Source organism: Nipponia nippon, unplaced genomic scaffold, assembly GCF_047370975.1.
Source record: "Nipponia nippon isolate SJK-2023a ecotype South Korea unplaced genomic scaffold, ASM4737097v1 scaffold_3, whole genome shotgun sequence".
Lineage (NCBI taxonomy): Eukaryota > Metazoa > Chordata > Aves > Pelecaniformes > Threskiornithidae > Nipponia > Nipponia nippon.
Genome location: NW_028262347.1, coordinates 26213205 through 26229017, shown reverse-complemented (window position 1 = coordinate 26229017; position 15813 = coordinate 26213205). Strand labels below are relative to the sequence as shown.

The 15813-nt window shown below is 37.3% G+C and overlaps 1 protein-coding gene across 2 annotated transcripts in view; it reads left to right on the top strand.

The window, feature by feature from the left end:
• Positions 1–15813, top strand: part of CPED1 (cadherin like and PC-esterase domain containing 1) — a 157760-nt gene that overhangs the window by 128316 nt on the left and 13631 nt on the right. For both annotated transcript variants that reach the window (XM_087766717.1, XM_009464129.2), the window contains 2 exons: positions 1340–1457; positions 8276–8412. In XM_087766717.1, the coding sequence (XP_087622843.1) occupies positions 1340–1457; positions 8276–8412 (255 nt within the window). The remainder of the gene's footprint in view (positions 1–1339; positions 1458–8275; positions 8413–15813) is intronic.

The window sequence follows — 15813 nt, the reverse complement described above, 5'->3', positions numbered from 1 at the left end:
CAGAAATGTTAAAGGAAAACTAGAATGAGCAACTCGTGCAGCCATATATACTGTAGACGTCTAAAGTTACCAAAAGAGTTGCCCAATGTCACGAATGCTGTGATGTCATTTATATTGTGTCAGTGGATGCTTGAACATTATAACTGTAAGGCACAAAGTTGATATAGCCCATTACTTAAAATGTAAGAACCCATATGTGCTAATTTTAGGGAATCACTATTTATCTGGATATTTCATCTGAAATTTTGGGAAGCTGCTGGCATCTCTGGCCTTCCATATAGAATAACATTCAAGTTTTCTAAAAATCAATAACACTTTTCACTTGCAAATTTTAAGAAAGTTAATTTCAAATTGATTGATTGGTGTTCCAGGTTGTTTCTGTGAATTTTTTAGGCATCTGGCATTAATTAATTCTCATATATTTTTCTACTAATGCCTATAAAATTTATGAGAAATGATCAAAATATGAGAAACTCAGCTCCTTCTGAAGCGTGTTTACAGTGTATGCCATTGCATTAGCAGTCTCTAGTTCTTTACGACATTCTGTTGATTTAACAACCAGTCCGTATTTCTGTATCCAAGTGTAAATATAGATAAAATATTTGTGTGTTAATTGTGGGTCCTAGTGAACTCTTCTTTAACTAGAACATGAGAAAATGTCAGATTCCTTTCTATGAAGAGAATTAATTAAAAGGTGAATGTTTTTAAAGATAAATATTTATGTTCCCCTTATGGTAGTGTCTGAGGTTTACTATGGAATACATCTCACATGAAGACTCAGTCAGAAGTTTATATTTATATTAAATCCTTTCCTTCAGTGCCCCTAACAAGTTTTTGTAACCCCTCTACTAGCTCAAACATTTTCCCCTTGAAATTTTTTTTTTCTTTCTCTTTTCCTCATTTTTTTCTTTCTTTATGGACCTGTATCTCCTGAAGCTAATTTGGGGCATTTCATCACAGAAATGTATTCCATATGACTGCAGATACGCATACAAAATTGCTAAGGGAAAATAGGTAGAAACTGTATGATAAGTAGAGATGCCATGACATTACATGAATGTTATATATGTTTGCCTTAATAAATTTTCTTATATCTTTAGCAAATGTAGTATCTTGTACATTTACTGTGGATTGGGATAATTTATTACAAAACCATTGTCTGAATGGAAAAAGGGTTCTAAATTTCATATTAAAAATGTATATTGAAGAGCAACAGATAAATGAATTGCAGAACCAACCCCAAATAACTTTTTTCCTCTTTAAATGTCCTTGAAGAGGATTCTAAAGTCATATGGATGGATGCAGTGCTGTCATTTTCACAGATTTCATTTTAATTCAGGACTGTGGTTCTCGAATTCGCCCAGAGGAGTCCTGTGGCTTGCAGCCTCTGTCTCATGAATACCTCTCAGCAATTTCACAGACAGTGTTTAAGACCTGTGAAGCTGGAGACACAAAAGGTTTGTATTTAATCCTCTTTCTTCAGAAAATTAACTCATGCACGTCATCAAAGTAAAACTAGAAAAAAATGTTTCCTCTTTTCTATGGACATGCACTAACCTGTGCACAATAAATTTAACTAATCACTTTTAATAGTTACAGATTTTTAAAATCAGGTTAATTAACTTATGTGACAATTTTTTGTTTAATAATTTGTTTCTAATCTGTGATCCACCACTGCTTGTGTTATTGTCATGTAGCCTTTAGAATGCATTGAAATATTTCCATCAAAACCATTTAAAATAAAAATGCTTTATTCTAAATGGAAGGGTTTATCTACTCAAAATAAAAATCAGCTTTAGAAAAAGAACACATCATTTTGATCCATATGAATTTTATATTTCCGCTTCTCTAATGGAAACACAAAAACAATTTACAATTTCAAACAGTAAAGTATGTGGTTTTACATATATTGATACCTTAAAAAACAAGATGGACAAATCAAACATTATACAATAGCCAATACAATCAAGACCTCTCTTCGGTTTAGTGAGAACCCAGATTACAACAGATTGTCAGACAAGTATTCATGTTTAGGTCACAGCTGCATGAAGATTTATGCAGGTGTACTTTACCAAATCTGAGTAATCCACAGGACTAGTCAGGTATGCAGTCTTATTCATAGTTTAAATTGTTGCTGGATTAGACAATGAGTAATTTTGTTCAATTCTTTATTAGACAAATGAAAAATAACCCAACACTCCTGTATGGTCTATGAACACAACTGTATTTTTTATCCTGCCATAGATAGGAGCAGCTTATCACAGCAGTAAATTTGCACAAACTCATGGAATAATCAATATAAAGTAAGAGGAATGTGGGAACTGCCTGAATGCATCACTTCATGTGAAACAGAGGCATATATTAATTTTCTCTTATATGAAGGGAATGCACAGAGGAGACACTTGTACCTAGCAGCGTATTTTAATCACACAGCAAGTTGTGAATCATAAAGAAGCACAACCCATCCTATGCTACTACATCAGAACATAAAGTTCCTGACTAGAAAGCCCAAATCAAATCCACAGAAGAGTCCTTCAGGGGCAGACAATCCGTTTCTCCTGATATATAACATGCTTCTTTTGAATACCGCATCTAGCTAAGTGGAACTGAATATAAAATATCTTTTACAACCTTATTGTGAGTAATATACACAATTAAAATGGAAACAAACTTCAGGAAATGCAGTCTCAAAGGACAAGTGTATTAAACAGGGAAGAAGAATTTCTGCTTGTAAAGCAAAGATTGCCAAGAGGTGTCTAATGAGCCTAGAACTGGGTTTGCATTATCTGGCAACAAGTGGCTCTGTAGTTTTAATGTATGTCACAACTTCCAGCTGGCACTGGAAAGCATGGCTTTTTGTGGAAAATCATTCCAAATTTGTAACAACCAAATGATATCTCAGTCCTGGCAGTGAATATTTTCCTAACACGTATGGGAACAATTGCAAATTCCCAGCTAAAGCAGCAACATCTCTTTTACTTAAATAAGTTAAATTTTCAGAGAAGCCAAGCAATGTCCTCTTTCCTCTCAGAAGAGAACTCAAAACTTCTGCAGAAGTAAGTCAGCATCATACATTGTTCTTATGCCAGGGAACAGTTTAGTTGTATAGGGATGCTGAGTACTATCTCAGCAAAATGAATCTATGCTGGCAAAAGTTTGTGTTTGTGCACATGTAGGCAGAGATAGTGACGAAACCTTAGCTCCTCTGAAATTAATGGTAAAACTTAGAAGTCTGCTCTGCAGTTCAATACAACCAGGATTTCATGCCTCATTTCTAGTCCTTTGATGAAGTGCAGAGACAGTAGTTTAGGGTCTAACCAAAGGCAGAACTGACCACCTCCTGTCCCAGTCACCATGGCACTATTCTTTGAAGGAAGCTCAGCATCTTACCAAATATGCACTTAATTTACACCATTTCTTTCTTTCTCTTTCTCTCTCTCTCTTCTTTTTTTTTTTTTTTTTAAATCAATAAATACAAATTGGAATATTCAACAGGGGAAGTTTCTCTTTTTTCATCTTGTTTGGATGATGGAACGAAATTATGATTTTTATAGTAACAAAAATCCTTTTTCCTTCAGAAACCCCCCTTTGAGTCAATGGGGTTTGAACTAGGCTATCATAGGAAAATTATGTCTCTCTTCAATGTTGTTGCATTATCAATCAATAATACAGAAGTCAGCAAGCACTAATCATGTGTTTGGCCCCTCAGAAAGAGAGAGAGAGAATTGATAGGGACCATGAGAATCCCAAGTTGTGCTAAATTCCTGCAGGTGAATTGGGCTACTGCAGTCTGTGGAAATTTGATATGCAGACAATTACAAAATCTGGTGGGTAAGAGATCACAGCTTCACTTCTAATGTTCTGTCTCACTGCTATGACATACATGTTTTAGTTGTATCCAGCTTTCCACATTTTCCACAACTGTATCCAGTTTAACATAATTCTGTATGAGCTCTCTCTTTGCCATAAACAGCTATCTGGATTTAGGTCCAGCAGAGACATAAACTGATGTTCAAGCAAATGAGTGTCTCCTTTGATTACAAAGCGTAAATTTCAGTTTGGACATAAGTTTGTAGGCCTAAGGCCATTTATTCTGTGGCATCAAAATAGCATCCTTTTAAAAATAATTTTATTTTTGTTGTTCATAAACGCAGCTAAAAGCAAAAAAAAATATTCTGTACCCTATTCACAGAGAAAACATTTTTTAAAAGTCTTAGCATGCCAAATAGACACCAAATGTAGAAGTAAACCAGTCATAAACCAACAAACTATCTTTAGCATGAGTTTAGGTTAAATATTTAAATTTGGAGTTATCGGTTTAGCATTTTTTTTTCTTTTTATAAGGATAATTGTTTGGCACTATAGAAAAACTTTGATTTTGATATTGAAAGCAACATATGTGTATTTGTGGCTATGACAGTGGGAAAGGTTGAATAAAAATATAAGAGGCTGAAAGCCCTATCCAGAAGAAACAAAACTATCAAATTAAGTGTACAGCCTTTATTGGTTAAAACTTCTTAACTTTAGGCTAATGTTTTTTAAATACAAGGTAAACAGTCTTAATGATTTTTTTTAAAAGTATATTTCTTTTCATACCATTTTAGGAGAACAGTTTATAGGAGCACTGGCAATATTTAGTCTTATATCTTAAGCAGAAGATTCATGTATGCAACTGATAAACTGCTTTAATGAGCCAAAAATCCAGTTTACTTTAACTCTTCCTGTGCAAATCTCTTACTTAAAGCCTTTCATAAAACTTTGTTTTTACCAGTTTCTAATTTGGGGATAAACTTAAACTAACAGCAGCTCTCTCTTTCTTGCCTTCAGTGAGTTGCAGGTAAACTTTCCTTCACCTGGTAGAGCCAATGCTAACTCTTTTAGCTGAAGCACCACAAAACACAGGATGATTGAAATGGTGTTGAAAGCTACATTGTGTGCTGCTACTTTATGTGAATGGGAAAAAAACAACTTCTAATTGCAATCAAAAATAAGCTTAATTTCCAAACTGGTATCGATTGTTTGCAGTTTTCCCATTGTTAATTGTCTTCCTCTTTTATATATGACTTTCATTTTATCTTTTAACACAATCTTGTTTTTGAAGGTTAGGAATGCATTGACTAACTTTTGTGGAGTTACAGGAGGAAAAGTTAATAATAATTGGATTAAAAATGCATAAATTTACACACATCATTTAAAAAATCTATATAAATATAAAACCTGCAACTATTCTATTAGCATTAAATGTCAGTGCTTCCTATAAACATGAGTTTATCTCCATATATCCTTGTTCTCTCATTTTTTTACATTTGCCACTAATCTTTAGCATATGCCAAAAATGGATGTATTTTTTCTTAATATACCTAGAGAGCTATTGAATATAAATCAAACACACCATTTGAAAGAATCTTTTCAAAAGGTACTTATCACTTTCAGTTGCCAAAGTTTAAACTTTTATTGCTCAGATGTTTCAGCTCCTCAATATTCATTTTATATAGTTCTACTTTTCTAGTTTATTACCTAAAACCAGATCAGCTCATAAACCTATGGGATGTTAAGAGGAAAATACCATAAAATGAAGGATCTCAGATGTTGTAGACATTGCCAGAACTTTCACATAATTGGTTTGAAAGAAAAATTACAGTGTCAGGAAAAAACTGCCCTTTTTTCATACATTTTTGAAATATAAACCACTGCCCAAAACAAATTTCAGATCATTTATGAAGAGCTCTACAGCAGTGGTAGTCTCTGAGTCCAGACCTCAAATCAACCAACCATTCTGTCCCTGCTCTGCTACTCAAAAGGCACAAAGCAATAACTGGTGTTCGCGTGGCATCTATTGCTGCATTACCTGAGACCTTGCACTTTTTAGTCTCTTCATAGAACTGCTATGAAGTTGGGAATGACCCTTTAGCCATGGATTGCAAATGGGGTGCGAAGGGACCATGGCAGGAGCTAAGGGCAAGATCCACGAGTGATGACAGAAATCTTGAAGTGCCAAAGCATGCCTGGCCCCAGTGGTGGCCAGCAGGCCACAGCCTGAAGTGAGGGACCTCAAAGCCAAGGGAGGGCCAGAGTGAGGAAGGGATTCACAATGGTCACCACTGGAGGCTGCAAGAAAGAGGAATTGTCTAAATTCAGGCCCCCATTTCCCAACTGAGGGCTGGAAGAGCACTCCCTGCTCCAGAAACTGGTTATCCACTTTGCACCTTTAGGTAAAGATTCACTTTAACTTCTAGATAAAAAGTCTACACAGAATCTCACCCAGGGACCAAAGTTCAGATGTCTTTTGTCCCAAATAAATTACCAGGTTACAATCATGATATTTTCCCACCTTAATGAATTTTGAACTTTAAAGCACTCCTCAGCTGATGAGAAGAGTGGGGAATGTTATTCCTAAGGACAAACAGCTAGTTGATTAGGACACAGGTGATGCAAGTTTGCAACTCTTCTGGGCAAGGAGTGCTGGGCAGCTCTATCTCCCCGCTTGCACCCTAGCACCATGGGCCTGAGCATCCCTCCTTCCTCTCCTTACACCATGCTGAACTGGCCTGCTTGCCCAGTAGCAGCCTTCAGGAGGCACCCATGGGAACCAGGGGAGCTGAGCTATGCTCACTGATTCACAGCACGGTAAAGTCAGTGTCCAGGCTTTTGTTTAGTTCCAGTCTGCCCTTATTTGCTCCACATCATCTGCAAGTGTAGCTGAGGGTGGGGTGAGTGTGTTCTGCATTAGGCAGAAGTAGCGGCAGCTGTGCAGGCTATACAGCAGCCAGAGCTGCATGGTCGTAGGGCTGCAGGATATATTCTGCCCCTAGATGTACCAATGTAGGCTCCTGTACAAACAATTCTTGATGGTTTTATTTAGAAGGACTCTCTTATCTGCTAAGACAACTCACCCTGCTACTTACTAAAACATATTTGTTTGGGATTTTTGCTCAGTGCAAGCACAGGCTGCCTCCCTGGAAATTGCCTTGCTGCTGAGGTAGCAGCTGTCTCTCCCAAGGCCACTGGGGTCCTGCAGGGTTGCTTCACTCAGCCTCCCACTCGGTCCCCAGCCTGATAAATGTTGATAGGCAGCAGCCTTGATTTTTTGCTGTGGCTTCTTGTGTTGCAGCAGTCTATCACACACAGCAAAGCATATCTAGCTGGCTGCTGAGTTGCTGTCTGGTAGCCATGACGGTCATAAACTCTAAAGCCAGGTCTACTCTGCAAACGTTTGCTTTTGGAGCTGTTTGCTGGGCTGCAATGAGAAACCTGGCTGTGCTAGCAAGGCCTGATGGCATTGACACAAGGACCTGGGGGCCTGTGCACTTTTCCTTGTGTACTGCCTTTAATCAGAGGCAAAAGCAGGTTTTTCTGGCCAAGCTGCATAGACACTGGAAGATATTGTCAGGATGGTGCACTTGTATGGGTAAGAAAAGTGTTTCTTCTGTTGATCTGAATATAAAGGCAACTCGAAAGTTTTCTGTCTTCCTTCAGAAGCTGAATACCTCTGACTTCCAGTAGGATTTTGGAAATTAATAGCTTTAGAGAACCAAAATAACAAAACCATTCAACCTTAGGTAAGAGATGCCTAAAACCCACTGAATTTTTGTAATCCCACTTCATGCTCCTAATCTGTAAAATCATTTTTTGAAATAGGGATCGGGCTCTAATAGATCACACAGGTTATTCATCTCACCTTACTTTCACCTTCTGAAATGTATATATGTAGTCTATGATGATTCTCTTAACTCTCACAAATTAAAGAAATTAGTATTTCTGAGGGAAAGTCATCCTCTCTCATTATCTGCACATTATCTGTATAATCTTTTTTCTTTTTTCTATCAAGGGGCTCTCAGAAATCTAGCTGTGAGCAACCACCCAACTTTTAGATGTTTAGTGGTAGATGAGAATGAATCTTGCCTTTAGACACTTCTGAATGTGAATATTTTCTCTTCCCATTCAGCCTCCTCACCTCCTTTCCCTTTCTCGTATACCTTCTATGGGGAAAGGACAAACTGCTACAAGAAAGGCAACATGAACTGAGAAATGAACCCACACATGACTGTCAAATTTGCGTATTCGCAGCTCTTTCATGGAAAGGAAAAACTCCTATCCTTGCTAAATGAAAAGGGCATAACACAGAGGAAGGAAATAGTCTCTTCAAAGGGTTGGGGGGCATTTAATTTAGGGAAAACACCCATGAGAAAATACTCAAAAATACCTCGCTTGCTGTACAATAGGAGTACTCACAAAAATACAGAGGAGATGCTGACATCCCGTTACTGTTTTCCAGGGCAGTGGATTGTCCCTTGCCTCAGCTGCTCTGACAACAGGACCTGTGACTGGAGAGAAATAACATGGCAGCCCCATGGCTGCCGATATTCCGTGCTAGCCAAGCCCGAGCTCCAGCGCTGTGTGGAGGGCAGAAAGGTATGTAACAGATTTTACATTTTAATTCGTTTTTATTTACCTGGATATTTAATGTCCTGAAGCTTTAAAAACAATTTTATGATTGATTTGTAAGAAAAAATCCCTTTTTATTATAACTGGAAAATTATTCAGACGGAAAATCCACAGGGACAAAAACCAACCATTATCCGTAATTTAGCCTCATGTGCAGACAACGTTGTCTGCTGCCATTTCACATAGGAGCTTAGGTCACACCAGTGGAGCTTCAAGACCTACGGTGTACGTGGTTACCAGTGAGTATATCCAGACTGCAAATGGAGGATGGATTTGCATTGTTGTCACAGTTTGTCTCACACTTGGGTTTCTTCTGCTGCATACCTAATGCATGGCATTGCTTGTGCACGCTAATCTTACCAAATCTTCTTGCACATTCTTTTCTTGTAGTGAAGCTTCTAAAGTGATTGCTTGGAAATACAAGGTCTCCTTAATAAGCATGCTATGACTGTAAAACTGTTGAGACAGAGCTCTGATCTGAGGCTCAGGTACCTTACTGAGGATACAAGTATCCAGAAAGTAAGTAATTAATTGTTATAAAGATTTTTATAGTGTATTGTCTAGGTAAGAATATAGTAACTAAAAGTGGCATTTTAATAAAATCTGGGAGCATTGCTATATAGACAAATACAAAAATAATAGTCTTTCAGTTAACATTTCCTCGTTCTTTTCTGGTAATTTATTGTCCTGCACAAAGTCCTTCATTGCCATTTGGCTTTATTTCTGCCTGTGGTTTTCTCCATTACTATAGAGCTGTGGGTTTCTCCTAACATATTTTTCTAAAAAAATGTAGATTTATATGACAGAGGAGAAACTTGACTTGCTCCTCATGTACAAAACAAGCACTTCTGGACTGACCACAGCAAAAAATATAGAAGAATTTGATAGTTTTGCTTTGGTCTTTAATTTCCATAGACATTGGGCTGCTTCAATAAGCAAACACCCTTTGGTCAGACAATTGAAGGATAGCAGAGGAACAATATGCCACTATGGAAGTGGATTGCCAGGGTATTGCTGGAAGGATTATGCTGACATTCCCACCTCCTGAATCTGACCACTTGCATTCACCAATGTCAAAAACAGGGCAACGTTTGTTAAAAGTCCATTAAAACCAAGTATATGAAATGAATGTTTGTGACCTTGACTTCTTAATTGAAATTCCACTATGTCCTGACTTTCTGAGGTCACTGATCTATTCCAGTGTCAGATGAGAGCCAGATCCTATGTGATCTACATTAACACCATGCAAGAAAAATTTCTGTAAAACTAATTGCACTTGTTTCCCATTATGCATCTTTTGCAAAAGTCTTCCATCATTGTCTGATAACCTTCACTGCTCTGTAGAAATCTGCTGAATCACTCCTGTTACCTTTGCACAGATGTCCATTTAACTGGTTTATTCTTTTAAAGTCATCACTCTAACGTATGGTCCCTTTTTGGTATATTTCTCCTATATCTTTCTCTCTGATGTTATTTTTGTCATCACTTTGCAGTGGTTTTAACTTTGTGTGGCATTTTGCAATAGCATTTTTGCTTGTTTCACCAAATAAATAAATGTAGAGCCTGGACCAACTCCCTTATGTCAGTAGAACTTAAGAACTAAGAGATACTTTCTTCATACCTAAGTCAGATGAATAAAAATGGTCCTCTACTTGGGTGATAAGGTCCTGATTCTGCCTGTGATTAAGGCAAACTTTGGAATTACTTTACACAGTCTAAACAATGTAGTAGAAAAAGTATTTTTTTTCAGGTCCTCACAGAAAGAGATTTTGCCTGTCAGTTGTATTGTATGCTATTATATATGTTTAAGCAACCTGGATCTTTTATAAGAGGAATATTGAGTAGCCAGCATGATATAATTCTTGTGAACAAATACATTTTTATTACACAAGAGATTTTGGTAACCATCTATAAATATTTATATTTCCTAATTTGTGATATTAGTTTCAAACCATTATATACCTTGTCTTTAAGCACTACAGAGATCACTGACTTCTCAAACTAACGATATCATAGTTTCCATAATAAAATAAGCAGAAGGTTTCAACGTTGGAAATGTAAGAAGATTGCAAAAAAAAAAACATGAGTGCAAAACATAAGGGCAAAAATCATCAACACAAATGAGGACACTGAGATGATCTAGAATGCTGTTTGATTTATACTGCCATTTGCTGAAGTTAGCTAAGAACGACAGAACTCATTTATGGTTCCACTTCTCAAAATGGGCTCAACTAACCTGTGTGCCTCTGTATTTTGGGGTTTTTTTAGTATGCCACCACACTTGGAATATTCAGCTTGTGTAACTTTGGTTTCTGGAGTTCAAAATCCTTACAAAGGAGTCGGGTATCATGATCTACATCTGAATTCTTGCTCAAAGTTTATTCTGAAATAAGGCAATAAAACCTCCATACACCCCACATAATTACCAATCCTTCCTCAGGAAAGCAGACATGTATGTCTGCAGTGTCTTTGGGTCAAATGACTTCATACCTTCCATCAAAACACTAACAGCCCTCTATGACTGAATTTCACTTCTGAATACCTTCATAAAAAATTCAGTCATGCAAGATTTCACCAGAAATCACAGGTAAAGCAAGTAGTGACATTTGGGATTCACTAGGCTGAAGTCTCTGATATTTGTCCTGGAAAAAATATAATTTGGTTTCAGGATTCTGATCCGCTGGCTTTACTTCTTACAATTAAAAACATCATGATAAGACATTATAAAAAACATAAGTGTCTGCGATGATGTCTTTTCTTTTAAACAGGAGGTGTTAATCTCTATGCCGCTGTCAAATTCCAACTATGATAACTGTACGCTCTTTTCTTATGCTCCCCTATTAGTTTTTATGGAAAAAAAAAAAAAGAAAGAAAAAAACCTGCTTGTCTTTCTACCTTTAATGAATGTGGAGGAAAGCATGCAATGAGTGAACCACTGCTGTGCTGTGTCCCTGATCTGGGTGCACTTCTGCAGCTGATGAAATAAGATGTAAAGTGAATGCTCTTTTTGGCTGAAATACAGCACATGTAAGATCAACTGTATCTTTAAGTGTAATCATTCTGGTTTTCTCATGTTTCATAGAACAACAGTAAAATACAGCATTCAGATATGTCTCTTGCTCATTAATTTCTTTTATGCATTTGTCAATGTTTCCGAAATATGTTTATGGTCACCCAAGCAGAGCACTTCTTTCCTCTCTGCATCATAAATAAGCCTTCAAAAATGTTTTCTAATTTGTTTTCTAACTCCAGGCTGCTTTCATGTCTTATATTAAAATTGATTTTTTTTTTCAGACCTCATCTCTAAAATTACCATCTCCTTTCTCTATAACAGAAATTCATTTTCCCTGGCTATGACTTCCAATTGATTTCACATCATCATTAACTGCTATTTTAATTTGTGTGCATATAAAACTGTGTTTGAGCTAAGTTGTTTCTGTTTCATAAAAACGTAAGACCACCTGTAGTGAAACAATAACACTCAGATTGGTGGAGACATGAGAAAGGATATACATCCACAAAAACAGTTTATGAGGCCTTATTTTGCTTTATGATGTGTTAGCAAGACTAGTCAGTTGTATGTTTGCATTTCAGACACAGTAAACAGGAAAATTTTGAAGTGTTGAGGCTAAGGCGATGCTGGCTGAGTAGATTTTCATTCAGTCCACTTTTAATGTCTGCAATCCTTTTTCGCCTCCATTTTGAACTCTAAGGGTAATGAGATGCAGGCTGTGTTGTTCTTAGGGAACTCCACATGTATGTCCTAATTGGATCAAAAAAATAGGCAATCATAATAAAAAATATTATATCTATATTATATTGGCTCAACAAAATCCTCTGTAACTGTGGTTAATGAGTTTTTGCTGTAAGATTTATACAATTCTATTAAGACATGATGCTTTGATTTTTGTACAAGAACTTTAAAAAATGGGTGAAGGAAAAGGGGTTCTAACAGGTAATTATTTATCCAATTAGCAGCATATAGAAAGCTGGCCTCAATAGCAGGGGGGATATGTATTTTGTTTATCATCGAGAAATACTACTCAGAGTTTAGTCTTATAATAAAGTGCCATTGAGTCATGTGTAATTAAGAACAGGAAATATGAAAAGGCAATATTTGCTGAAGTACTTAAAATTCAGCTGTTAAAACAGGAATTTTAACTTATAATTTCTTAATAATATTTTAAAGTTAAGTAGTGTTTTGGACTTACAGGTGTTTAAATTTCCTAAGTGTGGTTAATTTATAATGATAGGTCTGGTTAAGAAGTGAATTCCACTATGCTTACACAATCTTTTAAGGCCTGTAAGCTATAATGGAATTTTTCACACCAAACATTTGCAACAGAAGACACGGAAAACATCTGACTGTGCGAAAGTGTTGTTCTTTGCCTGGTAAAACTATAGACTTATGTATGCCTGATCCTTTAGTCATCCTGCAGACAAATCCCCCATTGACCTGAACAGTACATGACTAAGCCTTGTGTCAGACGGTAAAGAAATTTTCACATTCTACACACCTGAGCCATCATTTTGCTCATTATTATCATAGAGCTAAATACAGAATCATCCCCAGAGCCCCTGGTTCAAATCATATTAAATACTACATGGCACACACAACTATAGCAAGTTCATGCAACTGTATAGAAATAAATGTGGCCATAGCTACCACACATTCAACTACATTGAATGATTATTCTAATTCATTGAAGGTCTTGGGTTAGTTGAAGGACACAAGTTTTCTTCCTGGGGCTAAACACTACTTTAGCCTTTGAGTCTTCCAAGCAGTTGCTGAAAATGAAGCTGACTTGCAAAAGGTGGATGCTTTGAAAGATGCTTTCTGATGGTCTGCATACCACAAGAAAATGTGCTTGGCCAGCTGTGCAGGAGGGTAGTTTGAAAAGCAGGTAGGATTACCTACAAATGTCCTCTTCTTCCACCTGGATTTTTTTTAGGGAGGAGAAATAGAAGAATTTGTTTATTTTTCCATGATTTACACATGTCTCACAGCATGGTTGAACCAATAGTTAGAAGCAGATTGTTGGACGCAGACAAGGTCTTCATGAATGGGTGCTCTGTGTGTGCAGATTTGCTGTGCTATGCATCCACCAGCCTGGGATGCATTGGGTTACAAGGAATGCACACCCGTCTTTCTATCTGAGATCTTCTCTCTACTTACAGGAGAGCATTCCTTTCAAAATCCCAGCACATGCAGTCTCCATAGTGTGACTACTGATACCCTCCTGTGATTACTGCAAACAGACTCCAAAGCTCTCCATTGGGGCTAGAGGGCAGGCACCGTAGGTGTCACATACTGCAGTCCTAGTTTTAATGACATATCTTCCCACAATGCTGTGATTTCACTGTGAAAGAAGTAGCTGGAGTTAAACAGATTTGCATGACTCCAATGATACAGTCCCGGTATGGCTCATACCTACTTGAACAGCCAAAGACCTCTTGACTGAAACCTAATATGGTTGTTACAATTGACTGACATCTTTGAGGATAACCTACACTTCTGATCTGGTTTTCAGTACAACCACAAGTCCACTTTGGCTCATTTCTCTCATCCGCACTTACATCAAGTCTCAACTAGTCTCTTAGCAGACTTGTTTAGTTTAATTTCCCTCATGAAACAACCTGTATTCCTCACCAATGTGATGATGCCATCTGTCTCATTCCTGACTCATCCTGCTCAGCCACACCCTCTCCTAAGAATAAGTATACATTCCCAGATGGACACCCAGACGCTCAATAGCATTAGCTGTCTGATCTAATTTCCTGACCTTCTGCTTTACTTCCTCGTAACAAGCTCACTTAAGAGTGAAAATGGAGATGTGCTGAGACTCAGAACTTACTTCCTTCAAAGATGGGCTGTGTGCAGTCTCATCAGTCTTGTGATAATATTTGAAGAATTATGCCTGGGCCCTAATATTTATTTTGTCCAGTTATACTGACTGCACTAAAAGAATCTGCTCTGACTCCTGTCACCCCCTTCGTGCTCTCAGAATGTCAGGATAGCAACAATAATACTATTTCAAGGCCACCTGGTATTTTCATACAGTGCCCAGCATAATGGCACTTAAGGGCTAGAACTGTCACCTAAGAAGTGATCTTACCTAGTTTTCTTTCCTGGTACAGGTTTTCTAAAGGAGTGTGCCATCTCATCTGCAGACCTGGCCAACTAGGTACCTCAGGGCAGACTTGAAAACCCACTCATGGATCCACTGCTTATGTGTGTGTGCATGTAGAAATTGTAAAGCCCAACAATGCTAAAGTATTTAATAGTGTAAGTTGTGGGTGTGGGTGTGTGGGGTTGTTTTGCTCTGGTTTTGACATAACCAAATTATCTCAGTCTTTGATGCTCTGCAATGTTTGAGACATTGGAAATATTTAGAATGACACTTCACACTTAAATTTCTAGAGAATACACAGTGTTGGCAAAACAAGACATCTGTGCATCATGTTCATTGGCCTTGGCCATGGTTCTTCTCTCCTTTTTTTCCATGAAGGATGTTATTCTGCTATTTTAATTCAGTGGTAGATGTGAGTAGACCAAATACACTTAGAAGGAGAAAATATCTGTCAGAAGTAGAATTAAGAGTGAGATAAAAACAGCACATCTGTCAAATCAGTGTAATGAGTAGCTGGGTATGTTCCTTTGCATTTAGAAATCCCCATGTACAGTGATAACAAAATGGTATCATGTGTTATTAGAAGTAAAAGAGAAACAATCTAGCATGTTCTTCCAACTGCTCTATGTGCATAACCTGGTAGAGCCTGTTTGTTATTCTCCTAATGATGTTCTGTGTTTTTACACAAAATGTTCTCACCCACACTGCAAGTTAATGATATCCTTGCCTGCTAATATCTGAGAACTGCTTTTTAAATAGATGTACATCTAGATACTACAATGTTGGACTTACGAAATGGAGATTAAAGAGACATGGATATAGACAGACTGGAGAGATTAAGAGATTTTGCAAGTTAAAAGAATTGTTTAAAACCTCAAGTTAACCTACTTTAGAATTAGGACATATTGTAAGCATGGGCTCTCTTCCTAATTTGTCTGTCAGAAAGGGAAAGAAAGAATATCCAGCCAGTCCTTCCAAAGATCCAAGGATCCTTGACTTCTGTGAGTCATGTTATGCTTGGTTTAGAGAGGTTTCTTCTGACACAATGTGAAAAGAGTTGGAAATCCCGTCGCATGTGAGGGAAGGGCTTGTGCAGTCCAAGCATGAACAGCAGCTGTTTAAGAATTTACTCTGTGAAGCAGCTTTGCGAGGTCCAGGACAGGAGGTAGAAGAGCCTCTATAGGCTTAGTGCTTGTTTTAATTTGTTTTCTACCATACATAATCTATCAAGGGCTTC